Source organism: Zosterops lateralis (assembly GCF_965231275.1).
Source record: "Zosterops lateralis genome assembly, chromosome: 3".
Classification (NCBI taxonomy): Eukaryota; Metazoa; Chordata; class Aves; order Passeriformes; family Zosteropidae; genus Zosterops; species Zosterops lateralis.
The window spans coordinates 27,589,784-27,615,613 of NC_139764.1; the positions used below are offsets into that span (position 1 = coordinate 27,589,784).

Genomic DNA, 25,830 nt, shown 5'->3' on the forward strand with positions numbered 1-25,830 from the left:
ATTTTATTTTTATTTAGTGTTATATATGCTGATACTAGAAGCTCTGTTTGAGAGGGAGATTTGGTACCGTGTATATAATCAGAATGTGGAGGTAAATTTGGTACTTGTACCAGAGGAGTTTCAACCTGTCAGGGTGAAAAATTGTATCAAGGAGAGATATAAAAGCTTGAGTACTGTTTGGTGTTTTCATTTAATTGAGCGGATGGTGAAATACAGAGCACATCTATTAGAAAATTGTCATCAATGTGATCCAGGAAACTCTTGGATTGCTTATTCCCTGCTGTGCTATCCCTCCAGCAGATATCTGAATAATTGAAGTCCCCCAGGAGGAACAGGGTTTGTGGCTGTGAGGCTGCTCCTGTCTGTCTACAGAAGGGCTTCCTGGTCAGGCAGTCTACAGCAGACTTCCCTATAATGTCACCTGTCTCTGACTTCCCTTTAACCTGACCCATAAGCTCCTAGTCAGCTCCTCATCCATTCCCAGGTGGAGCTCCATGCATTCCTGCTGTTTACTGGCATAGAGGGCACCGCTGCCACCTTATCGTCTCTATCTGACCTTCCTAAAGTGTCTTCCATTCCAACTAATAGGAGCCATCCTACCACACCTCTGTGATGCCAGTGAAATCAAACCTGCAGGTGTGTGGACATCTCAAACTCCTCTTGTTTATTACCTTTGCTACATGATGTATGGAGCCATTTTAGTAGGGTCTCTGAGGACTGACTTACTGGCAGCAGTGCTTGGAATTCCTTTTTGCTGCTCTCCTGCTGACATGTGATCCCTGTCTATTATCTGGGCATCTATTGCTGGTACTGACATCCAATTCATAGGAGTGGATGGATTGAGGATCCCCTTCCCCAGCAACTTTAGTTTAAAGCCTTCTTCACCATCTTGTCTGATAACTGAATATGTTCTTCCCCTTCTTTGACAGATGGGCCTTTCAGCCCTAGCAGACCAGGTTTCTCAAAATGAATCCCATGGTATAAATAGCAAACACAAGGCTGTGGCACCAGTCCTGTAGCCATTAGCTGATTTACCAGATTGAACTGGCCCTTTCAGACCTCTTTCCTTTGACCAGGAGAATTGATGGCAAAGATACCTGCCCTCCAGAGTCCCTTACCACAGCTCCCAGAGCTCTGTAATCCCTCAGGTGATATGAGCAGTCTGCTCCTGCTCATATCGCCTGTTCCCACTTGAAACAACATCAGTGGATAATAGTCAGTAGACCATGTGAGGCTTGGTAGTCTCTCAGTGATATCCCCAATATAAGCCCTCAGTAAGCAGCACATCTCTCTAGAGTGTGTCATTGGGCACATATCCATACTGTGGATATGTTAAAAGATAAGCTTAAAATAAAGTGGAAAAATTGCGTGAAAAAATGATGGCATTCAATGCCGACAGCTAAAACTACTTTTAATAGCAAGTATGGTAATTCAGAATGTAAAGCAGCCAGGTACAATTTTTCAGAGAAAAAAACAGGGATATAGTTGAGCATGAGTGGACATAAGTCATGCAGGTTTTGAGGGGTTTTATAAAAAAATAAAAGGTCATTGATTATATGGAATATGTGGAGTATATAACCAGAAGAGCAGCCTGGAAGGTGGATGAAATAAACTTTGTACTCAGCCTTGGTAAGGTTCTCAGCTGGAACACTGTCCTCACTTTTGAACAGTGCAATTCTAGAGAAATGTACTTTGACCGGGTAAAGGCCAGAAGTCAATTAGAAGAGGAATGAGAGATCCAGAGGACATGGGCTCTAAGAAAAACTGAAAGAGATGGGTTTATTCAGCCTCAAAAGAGGAGACTGAGAAGGGACATTGCAACAGACTCTAACAGCCTCAAAAACTGTTATCAAGAGAAAGTAAAAAAATCTGCTCACCACATTGATGGTTGATAGGGCCGGAAGTAATAGGCTTAAATTGCAGCAGCAGGGATTTAGATTAGACATGAGGCTGACTATTCAGTTTTCATCCCTGTCCCTCTCACTGGGCTCTTTTAAATTCACTGACATGATGCAGCCCACCTTAACAGAAAAAGCTGTGATGATAGACAGCTGTTTTACGTTATTGCTCTCATATGCCCATCCATATCCATGGAATGTCCCTTTTGCTCTACCTGTATTATAGCCCTGCATATGAGAGTTCATGTCTGAGTGTTGATCTTCTTCTCTCTTCTAAAACCCTGTGGGTATTGTTGCATGAAAAGGTACTGGTTTTCCTCATTCTTTCTCTTTCTGTTTGGCCCAGCAGATTGTTGTCTCATGCATGTGGTTTGCCTGTGAAGGACTGAAAAATGAATGGCAGATGCTGTTTCAAGTGGCCTGTGAGAGGGGATTGCCACAACAGGCCTTGCTGGTTATGTGTACTTGTGTGCTGTCAGAGCAGTAGGAGAGGACAGGATTTAGCTCTTTTCCAGGAAACAAGGAAGCAATTAACCCATGATTAAGAAGGGAAAAAGAAAGCAGTATAATGAGAGGTGCATTTGGGGGTGAGAGGAAGCTCTCTTAGCTGACTTTCCGTGTGAAGAATTTCCCTACCATAAAACAGTGCCCTTGATGGATGAAAGTCTTACACTGCTGCTAAGCCTTAAGAATGAGTAACTTCTGTGTTGGCAGGGTAGAGGAGAAACACATCTTTCAGTATGTAAACATCAGGTGCTTTCTGTCTTGTAGTGTTATGACTGAGAATCAAGAGATTTGGGCCTCTAGTACTGAAGGGGTTTTAAAGCTGCAACTCGAAAAAGCAAGGAGGAAGAAGATTGTAATGGGAATAGCAGCCTTTTGTTTGTCTGCTTCTCTGCTTTACAGTCAGATCCGTGGCAGTAGCTGAAATGTAAACATTGCTTCCTCTGCCAACAGGCTGTGTTAGCAATTCATGTGTGCACAGTGGTTTCCTAATGCACAAATGTAATGATAAAACATTGTGGATATGGGCAGATGTTATGTGATACGCCTCATATATATTGTTCTTGTGTGTGTAAGGTGTGTAGGCATACATATCTGCAGATATACATACTGTGTGTATGTAAATACATGGAACCCAGTGATGGTTTACTATGATGAACCTAATTCTTATCAATTGTAAAACTGATCAAAACGTTACTCCCATGCGTCTCACAGTGTGCTGCTTGTATGCTTTACAAAGGCTGCTTTTAATTCAAAGGGTTAGGATGAGATAGAAGAGCTTGAGGGGAGGGACTGGCTTGTTTTTTGGGGTTCATTTTGCTTTTTCTTCATGGGTTATCTGTGGACTTAGCACATAGATCAGGTGCCCCAGGGAAAGTTTTCCACCAGTGTGTTTCACCTGGAGATGTGCTGGCTCTGTGGGTGGTAATGCTGTTGACTGATCAAAAAATTTTGCACTATTCATTGCTTCAGTTTGTACTGGAGTGTAGGTGGTTTGTGCAGTCAAATTAACCTCATTCACTGATAGTTCAGACAGGCAGTCTTTCAGAATGCCTCATCGACCTCCTCAGCATTGGAAATAAGCATTCTTCCAGCAGGCTACCTCTTATATGTTGACCTGGGGAGCTGGAATGAACAAAACAGTGGAAGGAAGACTGTAGGGGAACAAGCCTATACTGTCCCCTGGAGGTAGACACAGTGATTAAGTAGGGAAGTTTATCTCTTCTATTTAAGGATTCATAAGTTCTTTGCAAAGAGACTGTGATCTGAGTAAGATTGTTTTGGTTCATTACTTTATTCATTCACTGCACTTACCTCTGAAGCAGCTTTTTCAACATCTGCCTCTGGACTTATGATGAGAGCATTTCTGCTACTCCCTTTTTTGGAGGGCACATTTGGATGTGAGCCACCAGACTAACCTGCTTGTTATTTGCCAATGGAATCTGGCGTAGGCAGCATGAACAGAAATATAAATGTTCCTAGGGCTGTTGTTAATGTGAAAACATATTTTTCAGTTATGTGTTAGCAGCATGGTCCTACTTGGTCCATTTTTTAAAGTGGTAAAGTTAGGCTGGATAAGATTCTCTATTCCAAAAGCTTGTAGTGTGCTGCTGACAATCTTGCCCCAATCTCTTTCCACTGCTTCTCTTTCTTCTCAAGTCCCAGGCATGTCAGTGCCTTTTATCTCATGTTTGCTTGAGTTGCATTTCAGCATTGATTAACCCACCATCTACAATCCCCTTGCAGTAGTTACACATGAACATGAACCTTCTCTGGGGCCTGCCGGTGGATGCTGGATAGGATCCCATGGTGTGTCATAGTCATTGTTTACTTTGTACAAGATTTAAACAAATTTGTTCAGAGCATAAGGGCCATCAGCTGTGCTAAGGCACTTGGGAGCATTGGTGGAACTGGAATGTGGCCTCTTTAGAGACATGGTGACATACATCTATATAAATGACCTTGGGGAACCTGAAGTAACAGATATCATACTGTACAGGGAATTTATACTGGCAGCAGTGCATTAGAATTGATTTTGTAACTTGGGTGGATTTGATGCTCTTAAGAGACTGAGAAAGAATGATTAATGAGGTGGAAGAGGGAGAGTGCATTTGTACTTGACAGGTGAAAAAGGTCAAGGGGAATGAGAAAAAGATTAGTGAGGGGAAGAAGAAATGGTAGGTGTGTACAAAAGAAAGAAAAAAGGGAATATGAACATGGGAATGAAAGGCATATGGGAATGTGAGCAGCAAGCAAGGTAAGAGCAGTGCATTAAAATAAAATTCGTACAGTAGGTATAATGTGAAAATGAACATACCCTTGGAACCTAAATTTTTGAAGTGAGCATTGCAAGCAAGTTCTTAAAAATAAATAGTCTTCAAATTGTGAGGCCTGTCCTAGAGTCTGTAAAGGCATCTGGACACAATTCCCACTGTCTCAGTTTTCTTTATTGGATGGCTCACAAAGAATCATTAAAGGTAATGCTGGTGAGCAAACTGCACAAAAAAATATTGCAAATAGCATTGTTATCACTATCTTGAAAAGACATTAACTCACCTGTAACATAAAATCAGCCAGGCTGTTTGAGGTAGGGAGTTGGGAAGTGTTTGACCATCTACAGAGCTGTCTCTGTGGCTTTGTATTTTACAGAGTTTCACATAGCCTTCTGAAATTTTTGGTGCTGGTAACAGGTTAAATAACTGCTGCCCTCATCTCTTCTGAAAGTTCTAAAGTTTCCATTTTGAGTTCAAAAAAGAAGACTAGAATTTCTGGGGAGCCTTGATGGATTGTGCCATCTGAAGATCTGGTTCCCAAGGAACAGCCGAGACCTGGCTGTCCTTTTCCCTGAGTACACATCTGCTGTTAAAGAACCAATCAATGCAAATAGACCTGTAATCAGACAGTCAAAATAGGCATTTCTGAACAGGGGAAGTGTTGAAGCCTATTTGCCTATGTGTTATGTCTTAATGTTGGATTCTGTGGTGTAAAATAAAGATTGATTTCATGTCAAAGCTATTCCATTTGAGGATCATAAAAGCATTTCATTTTTAAATAATGCTTTAATAGTTGCCTAAATATGTTTGTAGGCAGAAATAAAGTTTAAAAAAAAAAAAAAAAAGAATGTGCTTTTATGTATCATTAACATCTCTCAGTCATAAAAATAGCAATTAAATGTGAAACACAGGCCTGGGGAGGATGCTTATAGACAGGATATTCTCCCAGGAGCCCTGTAAGTAAGAGAAACTGTGACCTACAGGTAAAAATTAAAAGTGTAATGCAACTCTTTGTAGTTGAAATTATAAGAAATTGATTAAATAAGACAGTTATTCACCTGAACGTAAGAAAATAAGCAAAATGTCCTCTTCCTTCTGGCAAAATATTTGTTATGCCCATATTAATCAAGTTATTGCCTGCAGTAAACATATCATATGAGGATTCTCACTTTCATAATGCTGGAAATTACTTATTAAACATTTATGAGGACAAAATAAAATGTCAACAACAACAACAAAACAATTCACCAGCCTGTAAAGGTTGGTTGGTTGGTTGTTTTTGTTTGTTGGTTTTTGTATTTTACAAAATAAAGCAGCTGTCTAACCTTAAGTCAGTGTGAAACTCCCCATGACCAGTAAGTCCAGCAGCCAATGGACCTGGGAGGAGTAGAATGAGAAAGTGAAACTGAGGATATCTCCTCCCAGGAGTGTCTGAATATTGTTGGAGAACCAAGTTTGGGGCTCCTGGCCTCCATGATTCTCACTTCAAATCAGGGGGTGCTGGAGACCAGAAGCTGTGGTTCTCTGTGTACTTACGGCCTTGAGGTTTCTCCTTTAGAGAGGCAGGCATGTTAGTAGGTTTTAAAAGAGTTCTCCTTTAGTAGGGCTCTCTCCAAGTGAACCACTCCTCTATGTTATCAAAATCTTACTTTTTATCAATTCCATTTTGTGTCACTAAACAAACTACTGCCCAGTCTAGGAGAGAAATGCTTTTCTGAAGCTTTAAGTATCATTACTAAGCTGATGGCTGCCCAGCATCAAATCCAGCTTTCATTCTTTGATGAACATTCCCAAAAACAAGGCATTTAATGTGGTCTTAAATCCTGCAAAATACTGGATTTATGTTTTCTATCCATTCTTCCTTCTTGTTCAGTTTCTTTCTCTCTGTCTCTTATTTCCTTGGGTTGTAGCCATTTTGAATGGAGGCCATCTTCTCTTTTGGCCTGAGAACTGGACTGGAAGTATTTGAACCTCAAATACAGTTCCAGTTCTTTTTAAAAGTTTTATCATTGAAATTCAATCTATGTAGGTAAATAAAACACCCACAAGAAAGTAAAATTAATTGAATTAACTACCACTAGATAAAATAAATAGGAAATAAATGAAGGAGAGAAATGTAGGCACTATTAACTGGGCATGCTTTAATCTTCTTTAGTCCATCTTGGCAAATATCCTTTTAGTCTGTGTTTCATGCAACTTCAAGCATTTTTAAGAGCCAGGAGGCTGAGTTCCATTGAACAGGGTCACTCTGGCATGAATTGCTGGAACCAAGCTGCCCATCCAAGATGTAGAACAGGACTTACTACGTTTCTGTTGGGAAACTTGCACAGGTGCTGGAGGAAGGGAGTTTTCCCTGCTTTGTTCTGACTGACCCTTTTTTCTTGCTCTTTACATTTGCTCCCTGGGCATTCAGTCACTTTGGCTTCCTCAGTCTGGCTCCAACCCCAGTCCTGATGACTGCATTCTGTTTGTCCTTCTTCCCTTTCCCTGGCAATTTTGGCAATTACTTTCTCTTTTCAATAGCAACTTGCCATCACTGAGCTAAGTCTACAGTCTGAATTTCTATATGGTGACAGATCTGCTTATGTCATTGGGTCAGAATGACCTGTTCAGGAACCAAATCACCCCCCTGAAATTTATTCTTTCTGTTGTTCCTCCTGCTTCCCTCCAAGGCAGCAGGTTTCCTTGTGTGCCTCATGTCGGTTACGATCCCAAGTCAGAATAGAAAAATAGCCTGCCTAATTAATGGTCTTTTTTCTTAGGTAGATCCATGCTTTTCCTGTGCAATCACAGTGATCTTTTGTTCATCTTTTATAGAATAGGAATAGGAGAGGTAAAATGATTTGGAGAGTTCCAGAAGAATGTCTCATGTCTCTCGTATTTTGCAGGTGTTTCTTGGGTTTTTTAATAGGGTAGGTTTTGATTGGTGGTGTAGGTAGATGGGGACATGCAGGCCTCTTCAGTTCTTCCCACTCCTTTCTTTATCTCAGTGGAGGAGCACACTTGCTGAACACTAACTTCAGGAAAAGGGAGGTGAGGAGACGGACTGCTGCTTTGTGTTCTGGAGATGTTTCTTTCCCTGCTGATCTGACCTGGGTGTTAGACCCAGTATTTTACCTCCTAACAAAGACAAACATTAACTTTCAAAAATAAGGAAGGGTAAGGCATTTTTCATGGGCTATTTTCCAGGCAGGTGTGTTTGGGTCCACCTCTGGTGATCCCCTTATGCCTGGAAACCCTGAACAGTTTCCTTGTTACTGTGCTACCTGAGCTAATGTGATGACTTCTAAAGTCCTTTTGGCTTCCTCTATCCTCCTGAGACACAATAATGTGGGATGCACTATTTTCCCTCTGGATCTTCCATCCTTTCAAACTAACTTTCTACTCCTTTGTCCTGAAAAGCATGTCGTGATGCAAAATTATATGATTGGAAGTTGCATATTATTGTCCTATTGAAAGCAGATTTATCTTGATATCCCTGAATACTGCTAGAATCCAGGGTATGTCTAGAAACTGGTGTCAGAGTCCTCTCCTCAGGGTGGTTTTGGTCAAGAGGTACATTCTTTTAATGAAATGGTTGTCTTGAACTGTATTGATTGAGATCTTCATTTAGTTTAGTGCACAGCTTCTGTGCAGGGCTTCTGCTGCTTGTCTGATCTGCCAGCAGACTCCAGAAAAAGCACTATGGATTGGAAAATCAAGTTAGCTGCACTGTATTAAAAAAAAAAAAAAAAAAAAAAGTAAAGTAAGAGCATTCATTAAGCAGGTCAATAAAATGGTCACTTTTTTTTTTTTTCTAAGAATTCAGCTGAGCCCAGACAGTTCATGTATATTCTGGCTTCTACAGTGGTTCTTCCAAACCTGGCATTTCTGATTCCCTATCTGCCCCTCCTTTCCCTTCCACACACTTGACCTCTAACAGCATTCCTTTGCTTGTCTTAAGGCCTTACATGTAGTTTCACTCTCCCTCTCCCCCCAAGAATGTGATCCTGGCCTGAGTTTTCTAATTGTGTATAGCAAGGATAAAACTTCTTGCCTTGCTTGGCTGCCCCCTTGTTTGGAAACTCACACTAAACATTTCCACATGGTTTGCACTCTTTTTGCACAGCTAATTTTTTTTCCCTTTAAACTTTTTCTTGTTTAAAATAACCCTCCAGCTTCTTCTACCTTGGGCTGCTGGCACTGACCTTGCCTTGTTACTGTTTGCATTTCTTTTGTACCTTTTTGCAGCTTAAATCTCTGTGGGCTTTTAAATCTGTCAGCAGCCGCTACCAGGCTCAGTGTGCAATTTTGCTCACTGTTTTCACAAGTTTCCCAGCCCTGAACGCTTTCCAAATGAGCCATTGTTGGACTGAGTTAAAGAGGTATTGTCTCTGCTCGGACAAGGTTAGTGTGGGTGCCAGAATCTGCGTGTGCAGCATTTTAGTGCCACAATGTCATCTTGATATTGGACCCCTGGACACTTCCTTCTCCAAATATTTCAAATACATAGGGAAAAACTCAACCCCCTGCCAAAACTGATTCATTGAAACATTACTGGAGGATTTTCTTTGTATTACTGAAACTCATTTAGACATCTTCATCTGTCCCTGCTCATGCAGTCTGCTTGCCCTGAAGGCCATTCTTTTTTGTTTAATTCTCTTTATTAGTACCTAAAACTGGCAGCTTTGATTGGAGCCCTGTTCTGGTCAGTACTGAATTAGCACAGGGGAAGTAACAATCTTTCATTTGATAGTTTTAGAGACCTGCATTGGAAAAGAGTCTGTTGTTATTCACCTTTTACAGAGGAGTAACTGAAGCTGTGGAATTTGGCAGTCAGTTCCAGATCACAGCATTATCCTTCATTTTGCTATTGTAAGCTTGGCTCAGCTCTAAGAGGGTATGTTCTACTGAGTTCACTTTTCTTAACAGAGACTGAATATGCTGCTCTGATCAACCCAATGTTACACTGTGGAGTTATGTCCTTTATGTCTGAAATGATGGGTGTCTCTGATGGGGACTGTGTGGTTTAGAGAACAAACATCTGGAAAAACATTTGAACCTGTAGGTTGCTGATGACATGACAACTGTCTCATGGCCTTTGCTTAAAAGATAGAGAAATTGAACTATTTTCTTTCTATGAAGAGCAATTTGGTGTTGCTGGCCAGGAAAAAAAGATGTATCAAACTTTCAGCCGTTCTCTAAATGTGTTAGGGAATGTCTGTGTCACATAATCCAGTGCTTTGAGTTTTTCACTTCATCCCTTTCATGTGGTCCTTCCCATCCTTCACTGATCATTAGTAATGGAAGTTTGGCATGGGAGTAGTTCAGGCTGCCTCTCTTCATTGGGAGAGATGAAGGTAGCAAGGAAATCATCATGAAACCAATAATCTTTGGAGTCTTTGGGAGCCACTAAGTCCTCTTGACTGAAGGCTAGTCAAACATGCCTAGTGCAGAAACCTCTCAACTTATTAGAAGCTACCAATGCAGCTGTTGACTGTTTTTTTCTGTTTTTCTTTTTCTCAATTTCTAGGATGAATTGGATCTCACAGACAAGAACAGAGAGGCTATGTTTGCACTCCCTCCAGAGAAGAAATGGCAGATTTACTGCAGCAAAAAGAAGGTACTACTGCTGTCCTCATTGGAGCATCTCACCAATAAATTCTGTGTGCATGTTCATAACTGAATCATGATTTGAGCTGTTTATCTGTTTACTCAAGAACATGAATAAGTGATGGAAGGATTTTTATCAGCATGGATATGGCACAGTTTTCTGATAAGTAATATATGCACTTGTGATTTCTGAAGAGGATATTAACATCTTAAAATGTCCCAGTTTGAGTCGTTTATGTGTTTGGAGTTTCTTTTGTTTTATTGTTTGTTTGGGGCTTGTCCAGAGTGGGTAGGTGGCTTTGTTTGTTTCTTTGAGTTGAAAGAACAGCTATCATGAAAATGCATTAAGGATGCATTTTAAATGCATTTTAAAAAACTTTTGTATGTTGTTTAAAATAGAAGTATTACTGAAGTCTTTCAGAATGTCTTGAAAGATCTGTAAAGTATGCAACAATAGTGATGTCTCAAAATTTGGTAGTTCAAGATCTTCCAGAGTTTGTAGGAAATGTTCCACAGGGCACTGGAACGTGAGGAGCACCTGCTTGTATCCCTTTCCATGTAACATTTCTCCCTTCAAGGTCTTCAAATTACTGACAAACCAGTAAAGGGGCAACAAATCAGAGGCTGATCAATCGTACTAATGTTTTGTTGCTGGTAGAATGATGGCCTAGGGAACAGATAAGTTGTATCATTGCTGTGAAACTTCTAAACAAGGACTGTCTGCAGTAATGTGGCATTGGAAAAGTTTTGCTGCTCTAGGAAACACACGGTCAGAAATGAAGATAACCCCAACAGCATGTATTTATTATCCACACATGTTAGAAGGAAAAAGGTGCAGTGGGTTTGTTGGTTAATTTTATTTACCAAGTGTGCAAGTCATGCTATGAAAGCATCAGTCTTTAAACATAAGTCTGCATAACAGAAGGTGGAAGAGGAGATTTAGACTGCAATACTGAACCTGACAGATTTAAGTCCTGCTCATCGTCCTTCTGGGAGCTGTGTTTGCTGCCTTTTTTCCTCCAAGTGGGGGCAGTGAGCTTTCTTATTGTGTAATTAAAGAAAACTAGTCCAATCAGGGTGTTTTGCCTTCAGCATTTTTTTTTTGTTGGTTAGGGTTTTTTTAACTTCACATGGGGAAGTTAATAGAAATCAATTAATTATAGGGGCTCTGAGCTAGCAATAGCTCAGAGCTAGCAATAGTGCACAAGAGCAGTCTAGGCTCCATTGTCTTCAGTGCTATCTCCATTCCTTTTTCCTGCTGGTACACAGCACTTGTGAGTGGAGGGAAGGTGCAGGCTGCTGTGATTAATGTCTGCTTTACATTTTTGCTGGCCAGCTCAGCTGGATTTTTCAGCTCTGGTGGGAGAGGATCTATTTGTAGCTGTCTTAGAGACATCTCACCTCCCAGGTGAGATCTTCTTGGCAGGAAGATTTATGCTTTAATGTTGGTTGGATTCAGTCAGTACATTGGGGATTTTGTTTTTTTGTTTGAGATTTTTGTTTGTTTGTTTGTTTTCCCCTGTGTTCTACAGCAGTGGATTTGCTATAAGAATTGTAAAGACTTTCAAAGTTAAAGATGCTGCATACTGGAAAATCTTCATAATGCATCTCTAGTGCAACTTCAGATAGCTGAACTCCAGCTATCCAAAATGATGTGCTAACTGGGATGGGATACCATTGCCAGATGTCTATTCATTACATTGTAGATACTTTCAATTACTTGAAACCTTAACTGTCCAGTGTTATTCATTGTTTCCCTCACAGGCAGTCAGATGATTGGTGATGACATCTCTCTCTAGCCTACTACCTAATCCCCCTATCATCATTGCTTTGCAGAGACAGAGTGACAGAGAATCCCATTCCAGGCTTCACTTTAGAGCAAAGTCTTCTTTTCCCTGAAGAATTTGCAATCCAATTTTAGCCACAAAGGGTCCAATTTCTCACTTGGCAGAACACTTCCAGCTACCCAGGACAAGCCCCAGAGGGCTCTGTCTTGCTGATGTCAGGTTCTTGGAGTTTCCTGGCAAGCAGGGGCCCTATGCTTTGAGATATGGCAATGGAAGCACTACAAACTAGAAGGTCAAGAAGTGCAGACTGAGGGAACTGCTCACAATTGTTAATCTCAGGTGCCTTTTCTAGTCTAAAAGTAATGGAAAGTCAGAGATTCCTGATTTGCTCTAAAGGTGCTGAGATTAGTGGGCTGCCTTAAATAAACAAATGTAACTTGCAAAAATGAAGATTAGTCATTGTTGTGGACACACATTTATCTTGGCAGTCAGATATTAGCTGTAATCTTCTATGGTACTTGATTCCAATGTGGTGGCAGAAAGCCACTATTGTATTAAAAAATTCACTCCACCTGTTCCTGATTTCAAGCCTTTCTGAAGAAATGGAGGAAGACAGGTAGGTCTGTGCACTTAAAGTTCCATGCCAGGGGTACAGCTTGCCAGTCAACAATAGCCCATAGTAATCAAAGGAGGCTGAATTCTGAACCAAAATTTCATGATTGTGAGTGATACCTACAGAGTAGCCTTCTCACAGGATTACACAGCCATGCTTGCTTTGGTCACTTTTGCTTATTCTGCATTCATATCTAGAATGGTTAGTGTTAAAAACAAATCACCAATTATTTGACCTAGAAGAGTAGCTCTAGCTAGCAGCTCTAGTGGATGCTGTGCTCTCATTTGTGGAATGGCTATTTGCAAGGAGTAAAGGCTGGTGTGTTGGAAAGTGTTACTGTCTTGTCAATCTCAGCTGTTCTCTACCTTGACATTAATCAGTACAGGATGAACAGTGAGAAATGCAGTTGGCTTGATTTGCATCAGAGGAATCACTGATCAGTCACCACTGATGGCACCCTGACCCTCTACCCAAACCACCAGCACATGTTTTAGATTGCCTCTTCCTCTGTAGAAAGAGCTTCCACTGATTTTTTAAATTTTAATTTAAGTAAAGCCATATATAGAAAATACAAATTATAACATCCTCCCTAAGTTCAGGTACTTTATTCTGGTTTTTGTTTAGAATAATCTTCATGTCTCACCATAAACTGAAATTTAGACTTACATAAAAACACCTCTGTAACTTCTCTTTTTAGATTTCCTACCAGATATAAGTTTTGCAGGAATTAAATCAAGCACTAGACCAAGATCTCAAATGTATTTATTTGCAAATTTCCAATGTCAAACTTTAGCAAACCAGTGTTCTTCAGTGCTGTTTTACCAGGAGCTGATACTAACATACATAATCCCATTAAAGAACAATCAAATAATTATATGGAAAGAAAAATTGTTAGCTCATTTGCCTCATCTATAAACAAGCTCCTATTGTATCCCAAAAAGTTTAGAAAATGAAGATATTGCACTGCTTCAACACACATTGCCTTGGATGCAGCCTGTGTTTCTAAGAATGAGGCCTCATTGTGAGGGCCATAGCTTATTGCCCTACAAGCTGTTAGACTTATTGCTATTGGAAAGCAAGTCAAGTTGTTTTCTTTTTATGGCCTTTCCTGCCTCCAGAGACTAATTTGTAAGCCTTTGGCTGAGCAGGTTTTAGTAGCAAGCACACGCATTTTGCAAAGTTAAGCAAGTTAGGGATTTTTTTTCACTTCTGTCTTTCTTTGAGGAAAAAAATTGGTAGCAAAACTTTTTTCCAAAGTAGAGTCAGACTGGACCAGCTGTATCATACAGCTTCTTTCCAATCAAACAAACAAACAAAAAAACCTAACAGAAATCTCAGTCCTTCAGTCCTAATAATATGTTGAGATCTCCAGAATATCTCAGTATTGTACTCTTGTGATTTTAGTGGTATCTTAGAATAGTTGCTTTGAGTTGATTCTGCTTTATCTACTCAAGTGAGATTATTTAAACTCAAGTAGTGAGGTAATAAGCAGCACACTGAAACTTTCTGGAAGTAGACATTCATGGAATCTGAGAAAAAGTACATACTTATAATCCGTAATTTTATTCTACTTTTTTTTATTATGGGAAAGAGATTCTCCACAATAGCAAAACAGGATATAAAAATTCTGAGGAAAATTTATCTGAACCATGGTCTATAACAGAATATCCGTCATGACACCATCCTCTGCAATTATTTTTTAAAATATCTATTAATTATGTTTTTCATCTACCTGATGGCTTAAAAACTAATAAAGTGGAGTCAGGAAAGTCCTTGGTTCCAAAAAGTCCTTGATTTAAATTGTTTTATACTTGCAAAGAACTGACATATTTGTATTTATGCATAAATACATTTCTCTCTACCTGAAGGAAGGAATGGGTAGTTACGAAACTTTTTGGAAACATTTTGGCCATGCCATCATTTTATACCTTTTCCCTGCACTATTTACACATGCCTTGGCTGCACACAGCATTCTGCATTTTTTTCCCCCCTTTCCCCTTTTCCTTTCCTTTTTTTTAAAGATACGTTCTGAAATTTCTGAATATATTTTCAGATCAAGCACTGTTCATTCTTTTTATTTACTGCACTTATCTGTCTTCTAGGATATTTTTGTGGTGATGTTTCTGGGTCTGGGTGAGCTCACTGTAAGGAGCAGGAAGGACAGAGTAGAAGGCACCTTTGTGCATTACACAATCATTAAGGAGTCCAAGTCTTTTGGACTGAGGTCACGGATCAGTGCTGAGGCTGCAGTCCTGGTACAGAGTCCCTCAGATGTCCTCCTAGAGAAGATTTACACCACTCTCACAAAGAAGCAGCATCACTTTGCATTCAATTCTCTTTTCCTAACATCAGGGCTGCATCCTCATAGGCTTTGAAATACTCTTGAGAATCCTAGCGTTAGTGGGACATCAACTTTTAGTAGTTTTACTAGTGTCTTTTTATGCCATTTGCAGCTCATTTTCACAAACTCCCACTTTGGTCCCATGCTGCCTGTTTGGCATTAATGAAGATAATGTCTACATGTCTAGTTTGGATTTTTTTCTTTCTTCGAGAGTTTCTGTTTGAGCTTTGCCCTTGAGGTTTGGATTGTCAGCAAAATGTCACTATAAAAAGTATAGCTTGATATTGTGCAGCTGGATATAGAGTAAGATACTTTGAAATCTGCTGGAGGGATCTAACCTGCTTTTGTAGCTTTTTATATAATTACCGTAGTCTGCCTGGGATGAATGACAAGATGGATGCAAATATAAAACCTGGAGCCCTCTTTGCCTTTAGGGAAACCTTTCAGAAGTGAGTGAAAATTTCTGCACTTACTGTTTGTTTTAGGGCTGCTGTGCATCTGTGGTTTTGCACTATGAAGCATAGTTTCAGATTGGTTAAGATGGAGAGACAGTTACTTCTCTGAAATATTTCTATACTAAAGTGAACCGGCAGGGCTTTTATTCCAAACCCTGAGGTCTTCTTTTCTTTGCATTTAAGGCTTCATATGGAGGTTCTAAGAGCGGGAGACAGCATTACACTTGATGTGTTTAGATAAAAGTTCACTTTTTCAGGATCCTGCTTTAAAGTAGGAGATACATATTGAGATCACGGAATCACAAAATGGGTAAGGGACCACCAGTAGGATCATCTGTGGCAAACAGGGTCATTCTAGAGCACATGACACAGGATTGCATCTGGACCATTCTTGAATATCTCTGTTGAGGGAAACTCCACAAGCTCTCTAGACAACCTATTTCAGTGCTTGGTCACCCACACAGTAAAGAAGTTCTGCCTCATATTTAGGTGGAACTTTCTGTGCATCAGTTTCTGCCCATTGCCTCCTGTCCTATTGCTCAACAAAAAGTCTTGCTCCACCCTCTTGGCATCCTCCCTTGAGATACTGATAGGCTTTGATAAGATCCCCTCTCCATTGTTCCTTCTCAAGGCTCAATCAGCTCCCCCAGCCTCTCCTTGCAGGAGAGATGCTCCAATCCATTAATCACCTTTTTTACCCTCCACTGAATCCACTCCGGGAGCTCCATCTCTCTTGTCCTGAGGAGCCCAGAACTGGACACAGCACTCCAAATGCACCTCACCAGGGCTGAGTAGAGGGGCAGGATCACCTCCTTGGACCTGCTGGCAATGCTTTTCCTAATGCACCCCAGGATTCCATTGGCCTCCTTGGTCACAGGGACACACTGCTGGCTCATGGACAGTTAGTTTATTGTCTACCAGGATCTCCAGGTCCTTCTCCACTGAGTTTCCTTCCAGCAGGTCAGCCCCAGCTGTCAGCCCTGTGCTGGTGCCTGGGGTTCTTCCTGAGATGCAGTACCCTGCATTTGCCCTTGTTGAATTTCAGAGAGTTCCATCTGCCCATCTCTCCACCCTGTTGAGGTCCTTCTGAAGGGCTGCACAGCTCACTGGGGTATCAGCCACTCCTCCCAGCTTTGTGTTGTCAGTGAGCTCACTGGGGAGGCATCTGCTCCTCCATCCAAGTCATTGATGAACTTGTGAAACAATACTGGGCCCAGTATTGAACCTTGGGGGAGATCACTAGTGAAAGGCCTGTAACTAGACCCTGGGCCACTAGATCCCTCTGGGATCTGCCATTCAGCCAGTTCTGAGGTATTCAGAAGATGATACATTTTCCCTACGGAAGAGAGAAAATGGATCTTCATCTGGTCTCATTTAGAGATACAATATGCCAGATGAAAATCACACTATTGTGTTGTCTGAGTGTGGGTTTTTGGTTTTGTATTGTCTGTTCTGAGCTACGAAAGCCCTTTGGGGTTCATCCTTTCTGTATGAAGACTGCCAAGCACGTGGTTGTCCCATAATAAATGAAGTGGGTGGTTTGAAGTTGTATTGTTTTCAATTCTATCTTCTTGCATTATTTTTTCCTCTTTGAAATACTCTTAGAGTCTGTTATTGATTTGGAATATTAAACTATTTTGGTTATGGATTTATAGCTTTAAGGAGCATTTAATGTGTCCCTTATATGTTCCTTTCTTTAGAGCTGTTGTTCCATATGCTGTATCTGGGAGCAGCAGATGTCAACGCACAAGACAGTTTGCTGTAGTATTTGAGAAGCCATTTGTAAGGACTCAGAGTTTTATGAGTCTTGGATGTGACTTCATGAGAGAGATTCCACACTCTGCAGGAAGTGTGGAAGGGGAATATGGGTGGATGTGGGGTAGGGTATTTTACTCTCTCCTCTCTGGGAAGTTTGAAAAATACAGGGTAACCCTCACAGCACGTGTGATAGCCTAACAGCAAAGCAGTTGGTGGGCAGTAGGAGGCTGAAGAAGTGGGATTTAGTGTAAGCAATCCCACAGTTAGCAGTATTGATGACTAATCTATGATGGTGTCTCATGGCCTCAGGGCAAAGGCCAGCAAAGCCACACTCTGTGTGAAGAACTGTACTTTATCTGAAGTCTTTGGTACATCAGAAAATTATTATTTCTCTTCCTACCAGTGCTTTGGAAGTTTGTGGCTGAAGTTCAGCTTCAGTCAACATCTTAATTTAACTCAATATTCAAACCTTGACAATGACCTGAACAACCTGATCTAACTTTGACGTTAGCTCTGAGCAGGTCCCTTCCCAAAGCCCCTTCCATCCTAAATTGATTTGTGATTCTCTAAACTGTTCATAAATCAAGCTAGAAAAGCAGCTGTATGGCCCTATAAAGAAAGGGAACATCAATAAGACTCCGTGCAACCTCCTGTATACTGTCCTGTATTATTGCTATGAGGCCAGCTCCTTGAAACAGGCAGTAGCAGATGTTATTTGGTTCCCTCCCAGTGCCTGGGATCCATGGTTGCTTTTTGTCTGGGAAGACTGCATGACTTCCTTAGCTCAGAACACTGCTGGTGAAACAGTCTGAAATGTGGAATCTCTCAAATTAATTCCCTGAAAATAGACTTGCTTTCAGTTTGCCTAGGGCTCACTGGAAATCTCATAACGCTGGGAAGTCACAGTGGGAGGATGTTGCCCTTTGCAAACCACGGCATTCCTTCAGCTTGATGTTTGGAAAATGCCAGCAATTGTGGAGTTAACTTCCTTTTTTCCCACCAGCATCTGTTCCTTTTTCTGTTAGCAGAATGACTTCATGCTCAGATGTTTGGAATGATTTGTTAGCTTGATGCTGACATTGGGTCATTTCAGTATCTTTAGTCTAGGTATGGAAGACAGGCACATGACTTCAAAAATTACTTTGCTATAAATGCAAGTAGGCTTAAGAAAACCAAATTGAGAAACTCAATTCATGACAAGTACAGGACATAACAGAAAACACCAAAATGCTTCAAGAGTGTCACTAATGCAGCAAAACCACATATTTCCTGATTAGTGATATACTTGTGTCTTTTCATTGTGGAAGAGCTGTTTGATTGTTGGTACCTGTTAATGTGTGTCATTGGCTGAAGCTTCCAAATTTAGGTAGCACCATTAATACAACTATAAAGTAAAGCCTAAAATGACATGCATCCCCTTCTACATAATTTAATGCAGAAAATGTGTTCTCACCGGAGAAATAAAACTTGGGAATCATGAAGGACACAATCTCATCCTTTTATAGTTCCATATAATGTGTTTAGAAATTTTATCTCACTTATTTCTCATATAACTTTGTTGATGTTGCCCAATTATTTTTTAAGCAGGTCAGCATACTTGAGAAGAATCATTGCCTGTTTTTTATGGTTTCTCTTGGAGCTCCTATAATTGTTTCTTCATGTCTTTTACTTGTTATTTTTTGCTTCTGCAGTAAAGACCTCAAGGCGTGCACTTGAAGAAACAGTATAGTAGGCTTAATGTTGTTAGAGACTCTCCTTAACTTTTTTTTCCTGAAATCACTCTTTTAATGGTTTAAAATGTAAGTTTAGTGTCAAGAAGGCAAAAATGCATGCACAATTCAGATGATATACCATTATTACAGCTTGGAACTGTGACACCTAAAAGACCACATTGTAGCAGACGTAAGAGGAGATAATAAGTTTTTCCAAGTTTTCTGCTTTATTTGGTTTATGTTTTCCACGTTGCAATGCCAACAGTTGCAGACTCATTTATTTATCCTAGCGTAAGAGGTTACCTTGGGTCAGAGTCTTGAAATTATATATTTATTTACGTATAATTGAAAAGTATTTTCTTCCCTGCCCCCCATGGGAACAGCATGGAATATTTTTAGTTTCTTCCTCCCTCTTCTCTCCCTGTCCAACAAAAAAAAAAAGTTTAGTTGTTCCTTAAAAAATGCCTTTTTACCTCCTTAGTTCAGACTGCTGAAGTCATGAATGCCATAAACTTGCCATGGTATTTGCTATAGATATTCTGAATATGCAGAATTTGTGTGTCCATCTTGCAGGTCTGTGTTTTTGGGTGAGCTATTAGTGTTTCTGTTGAAGTGAGAACTCAACACTAATCCAAAACTCAGGCACAAAATAGTCCTGAGTTAGAAAATTGTCATTATCATGGCCAATGCTGTGATTTGCATTTGGCTTGCCTTCTGTGGGAGTGTTGGGAGGACTCAGTGGAAGCAGATTTGACCCTAGCATGAAAAAAAAGAAAAGAAAAAAAAGAAAAATTTATCCAGCTGTCATCCTACTAACATGGTGTAATTTGATGTACTTAAGAACAAAAATAATGGTGAACAGTCCAATTCTTTTGCATGGGAAGTACATGCTTATGCCACTGGATTATGTTCTGTCTTTCTCTGTCCTCTTGCAAAAGTTCTGATTCTTCACCATCCAAGTAGGAGCCTGTCCTGCTGATGGCATGTAATAACAATAATGATAACAACATATACTCTGTACAATGCCATTCTCACTATTTAGATTAGTCTTTGGTGGATAAGCAAGAGCAAAGAATCTGTAAATAATGAATATGTTTCTGTGGCGTGAGAAGCAAATTTGTCAGAGATCAGGGCTTGCTCTGAATTTCACTGAATGTTCACGAGCCTTAAAAAAGCTAGTGAATTCTGAACAGGAAGAGTTGCCAAACTCCTATCTTTTTAGTGAGAAGTTTAGAAATGGGCAGAGTAAAGAGTTGTTGTCAGAATATAGTGACAGCCATGAAGAGAAAGAAAGGGATTGCCTTCTACTTTCTGGAGAGCTGTTTAGTTTTCATCGCAGTCAGATGTAACAATTTCAGCTACTTAATTGAGGTGAAAATCACTGCCTTCTGTGATAATTCAGTCATCTGTTGAAAGGCACTTGGTATCCTAAACACTTTGCAGATATACTATGTGAGAGAAATGTAGGCTGGGAGAAAGAGTTTTGCCCAAGTTTATGGAAAGGATGGAGATAAAGCAACTGAGTGATACGCTCAAATACTGGGCTAGCACCTTAAGAGCCATGGGCCTCTCAGACTGTATTTATTTCCTTTGTTCACCAGTCCAACTACTCCTAAGTTTTTTTTGTTTCAATAATGAAGGGTTAAATGATGGAGAAAAATGGAAAATATATTGGCTGTCCTGGCCATCTTACTGTCATCAGGCTTAAAAGAGGGTCTGGAGCCGAAGTGAACTAAAGCAAGCAGTGTCACTGGAAAAACAGACAGAGGACACATTACAAACAGTAAAAAGAAACCTTTCAGAATTTGGTACTAAAAAATTCTCGTGTGCTTCCAGAAGGACTTGTCCTAAATATTTCTGCTGGCTCCAGGCAGGTGTGCCCTTGGTAGTTCTCTCTTCAGGTGTGTCTCTGAGCACAGTAAGTGACATTTGATTCCCATCATCAAGCAACATGCAGGGTGTTTGCCATGTAGGTGACTTCATTTTATTTACAAAAGATTTTAAGTCATTGCTTGTTGGAGATAAACAGTAGGACAAAAAGATAAACTTGGACGCTCAGTTACACAGTCTGGGCCCTTCTGTGGCTTTTCACATTGCCTAAAGAATGCCAGGAGGAGGAGGAAAGGAAGTGAAGAAGGAGACAGTCCAAGTGACAACATTCAAATGTGGTAGGACTACATTTAAAAACAGTGCTGTTGGAAAGGAGACAAGGTAAGCTGGTTGCGTAAGGAAAAAGTCCCTTTCCTTATCCATGGAATGCTGACCGAGCTGAACGGGGTTAATGGAAATGTACACACAGTACCTGTATAAATACAGAGTAAACAGTAGTAGGGACAATGCAGAGTTTGGTTGTTAACAAATCAATAGAATATGTCCTGCTACTGCTGCTTAGGGCTTGTTGGGACAGTGACAGATTGTTGGCTTCACCTGCCACAGATTATACACATTACTGCAGGATGTGACCTCAGGCTTGGTGTGGGTTTGTGGGAACAGACCTGTGCTTCAGCAGTGCAGCTTTAGTCCACAGCCACACACCTGCTGAACAGGCCATGACCATGAGAAACGTTTTGTCTTCTTCTGAAGACTGTCTGGGTAGAATGATCATGATTCAGTCTTCTGACTGGTAGGAGTCTCCCTAGTGGACATTTTCCTTCACATCCAGATTGAATGGATGGGCTGAGGAAAGGTAGGCTCCTGAGCATGTGTTCATTGAAAGTACAGGGAATTCATAGATCCCCTTATTTGGCAGCTCATTATTTAGATTATACGCTTATCAACAGCAAAATATCAGCTGGTTGATTTGTTACTTGTGAAAAGTATAGCATGTGAAAGGTATTAATATATGGACTTCAGGTAATAGTACAGAAGGATCTCTATGCAGCAACAGAGTCAGGAGAACTTACTCAGCAAGAGAGCAACTTCTGTGGCAGAGGTTAAATATTCAGCAGAGGAACAAACTTTAATATTGTTACACTTCAATTTTGCAAAAAATCTTTGTCCTGAGGACAGAAATCACTAAGAATTCATTGTGGCCCCAGCTGTACAATTAAGTAGTTCTGTAAATATAGGGGGCAAGTTATCTTCCTGGTCACATCACACACTATACCCCTAAATTAATGCCTGGTGATGGTGGGATTCCCATCCTATAGCAGGGCTGAATATGTTTGAAGAGGGACGAGCAGGCTTGTATGATCTGTAAGTGATAAGAAGAGGCTGCTGCAGTTAGTGCTGGCAGCAAGTTTACATCTATCTGTATCAAGGAGAATGATAAAACACCAAAAGAAGAGGAAAGAGAACAGAAGATGCATTCTTAAAACTGACATATACTATACAATCCTACTAAAATATAAAGTTCCTTAAAACAGACTCTCTCCTTCAGTAATCTGTTGTTAGTCTTATGCCAGATATGCTTATTGTAAACTTAATCTTGGTTTAAACACTACAGTTACACATTAAAATCAGTGGTTGAGAATTCTGAGATTTCAAACAACACTAGTTCTTATCTTTGGCTCAAAGCAATGCACCGACCTGCCAGTTATACCACTGTAGTCTATTTTCTGTGAGAAACTCTCCCTGTGTGTATATGCAATGGATGTCCTGTGTTTTCTGGAGGACAAGATATAAAAGTATGGCCTTCATCACCTGAGAGTGATATCAATATGGAAAATTAATTTGAAGTGGCTTTGAGTTTTAGAGGAGATTGGAAATGACATGTCATGTGTATATAAGGTACAAATTTTGGAGAGTCTGTATCTTTGAATGCTTTTTGGAAGCAAAAAAAAAAAAAAAAGTGAGAGATAGCATAAGTAGTTCCAAAAAAACCATATATTTAACTTGACTGGAAAGTTTTCATCCCTGGTAGAGCCAACCATCTGTCAAAAATGACTGATAAGCCACTTTAATTTCTAAAGGCTGGTGAATTTCAGCAGCACTGAAGCTTCTCTCAATATTAGGAAATGCTTTCTAAGCAGGAATCCTCATTGTTCGTAGATGGATCCTTTTTTTGCTTTTATACTTTATATTTTTGACAGTGGTGGTTTGACAGTATTAGATATTTTGTAATATAAATAATAATCTAAAGCCTCTGATTCTTCCTTTGAGAGAATGATTAGTAAGCAGCATCAGAAATCATAATTATGTTTGTCAAGGTACAAAGCAGAGCATAATTTTTTTTGCTAAATGAAGCAAAAAAAAAAAAAGAAGAAATAAAGAAAAAAACTCACCCTGTGATCCATTAAGGGAAATACCCCTGTGCCATAATGCAGTGAACTGTAAGTATGTATGGTTATCCTGACCTTTGTGAGAGGCAATTAGAACTCCTCAGTTGCATGCTCCAACTGGTCATTAATGAATATTCTCTTTTAATAAGTTACACACTAGACTGCTTTTGTGGCAGAAGGATTATAATCTGAACATCAATAGCTTAATTCCAGGGAGAGAAGTAATGTTTGTTTTTCTCAATCTGGATAAATTGTGCTTAAAAGGCTTGGATATAGCTTCCTTCCCAAAACTCTGAGACTATTTGTGTAAATGCTAGTCACGAAGTCTGAGAAATGGAGTGGTGACCACATCTGTCTGGTGAATGGCTCAGTCCTATGGTCTGTGCTTTTTCAAAATTAGCATCCCTTGGGACACGTTTGGCTTTTTGGAGGCATAAACTGTCTGAAAAGCTTAGATGTATTTTAGCTCCATTTCTGAATTAGCATTTTGTCCCACAGCAGATCAAACACATTTTGTGTCTTTTAATGAAAGCACTTTTTATTTGTGAAACTTTGGCTGCTCTGAACTGAGACATAGCCAGTAGAATGGACAGTGTGTTAATAAACAAGTAAATGTTTCTTTGAAAGCTGAACTTCTTAAAGTGAAGGAAAGTCAGTAGGTCAGACATGAAAAAAGGGAGAACGGTGATTTGAATGAGAGTGCAATACAACTTATGTGGATTGATTCTTGGCTGTACTACAGATTTCCTGTGTAACTGGGTACTGTGTAATTGTCTGCATCCCATTTTTCCTATTTCTGCTGATCTCACTGATAGAGATACTGAAAAACCCAATACCTTAATTTCTGAAGGACTTTTGTCCGTCTGCAGTGCAAGATTGATTCAGTATTAATAGCAGATGTTGTGGCGAGTCTTTGCATCTCTGAAGGGAAAAGAGTTGCCCTTGTGGGAAATGAAGAACCAGTAATAACCATCTTTCACCCTTCAAGTAAACAAAAACCTCACCTTGTTTTTAGTGGCCAGAATATTCATGTGATGAGCAAGGGTCATGCTGTTCACTTTGAAACAGGACATGGACACAAGTCTGGATCCTGCACATTTGAGATGAACATTTTACCAGCTAAGCTGTTACTGTGACGTGTGAGAGGGCTTCAACAAGAAACTTTATCCAGCAAAGCTTTTATCTTAATTGATCTAAATCAGGTTAAAATTTCAGTCAACTGTCATTAAAAAAAAAATCCAAACACCCCTTGAAAAATGCCCAGCTATTTTTAATCAGGATTCCCCATCCCATTGCTTTTCAATAGGAAATTTGAAAAAAACCCAAAAACCTGCAGAGACTATGACAAGTGATATATTTCACTTTCTCTTACATTTTATATGTGTCTTGTAATGACTTGAACTCCATGATTTATATTTTCTGAGCTGCATGTCATGATGCTGACCTTTCAGACCAGGTAAAATAACTCATCTTTCAGCTCTGCAATGTACTCAAATGGTGTGTGAAGGCTGTTGTGAGGAAGAACCACACTAACCTCAATGGGGCTGTTGCAAAGAAATGCACTTCTTTGTGACCCGGGTATAAACTTGAGCATGCAGTGCCTGGACATGATGCAGTGAACAAGCTTGGACAGGAATTTATTTCACAGTAACCTCATGTTATATTCTTCATCTGTGTTTGCACATTGTTTTTATTGATGCAGAGAGGAGCTCAGTGAAGAGTATCATGGCTTCCTGTCCAAGCAAAGTTTTAAACCCACATTTTCTAGCATCAGGTGTGTGACTTGTTCCCATCCTGTTCTAAACAGTGCACAACAGTAAGGTCAGCTGTCTGTCCTACTGAAGAGACAGGTTTGAGAGGGAGGTCATGTTGCCAATGAACAGATGTCATCCCAAGAGTAACCATGCTTGTCCTGTGACATCTGTAACAGATGATGCATTTCCTGATCCATCTGTTCAAGGAGGAAGTTTTATGTTACAGTTTGCCTGTTAGAAAGACTTCATGAGTCACCAGTGATTTATTGCAGGGGTGTGTGTTTGTGTGTGTATGCAGGTAGAGGCAAAGTCCATGTAATGGTTGGACATCTAGGGATGGCAAGCACCTGCTGATCCCAGGGAGTTAATATTTATTGACATTGCATAAAAATAACCTGGTATAACTGATGGTGGAAATAAAGAAGTACTGGGTTTAGTGTCAGAGCATGCCTGTTCCTAACTCTGACAATGAGTTTTAATTGTCATGTCAGAATATATACCTCTCTGTCTCCTTCTTAGAAGAGAAGCCTTCTAAAACTTCTAATTTTGTGGATGTATTAATTAGTGCTTTGATATGCTCAGAATTTCAGGATGTGCTCTGGAGAGCTGCTCAATATTTTTGGAGCTGGCTTGGTGCAGAGTAAAGTAGCAATGTGCCATCACTGGAAACTGAAACCCAGTTCTTGCCCCAAAAGAGCTTCAATGCAGGCAATGCAGGCAGTTACTCCACAGGCTTTCCCTGTGCTGTTTGAAACATCTTGAAAAAACACTGTATAGTGTCTTTCATTTTCATGATCCACTCAGTGATGAATGTCTGGCATTTCCACATTATCTTTGTAATATTAGTGTTAGATACTTCTTTTTAGAAAGTCTTGCAGCAAAGGCAGTGGTTTATAATGCTTGCTTGACTATGTTATGGCAGT

General features: G+C 40.1%; 1 protein-coding gene across 2 annotated transcripts in view; it reads left to right on the forward strand.

Moving 5' to 3' along the window:
• Nucleotides 1-25,830, forward strand: part of DAAM2 (dishevelled associated activator of morphogenesis 2) — a 175,436-nt gene that overhangs the window by 68,094 nt on the left and 81,512 nt on the right. For both annotated transcript variants that reach the window (XM_083856555.1, XM_083856554.1), the window contains exon 3: nt 10,188-10,277. In XM_083856555.1, coding sequence (XP_083712681.1) covers nt 10,188-10,277 — 90 coding nt within the window. The remainder of the gene's footprint in view (nt 1-10,187; nt 10,278-25,830) is intronic.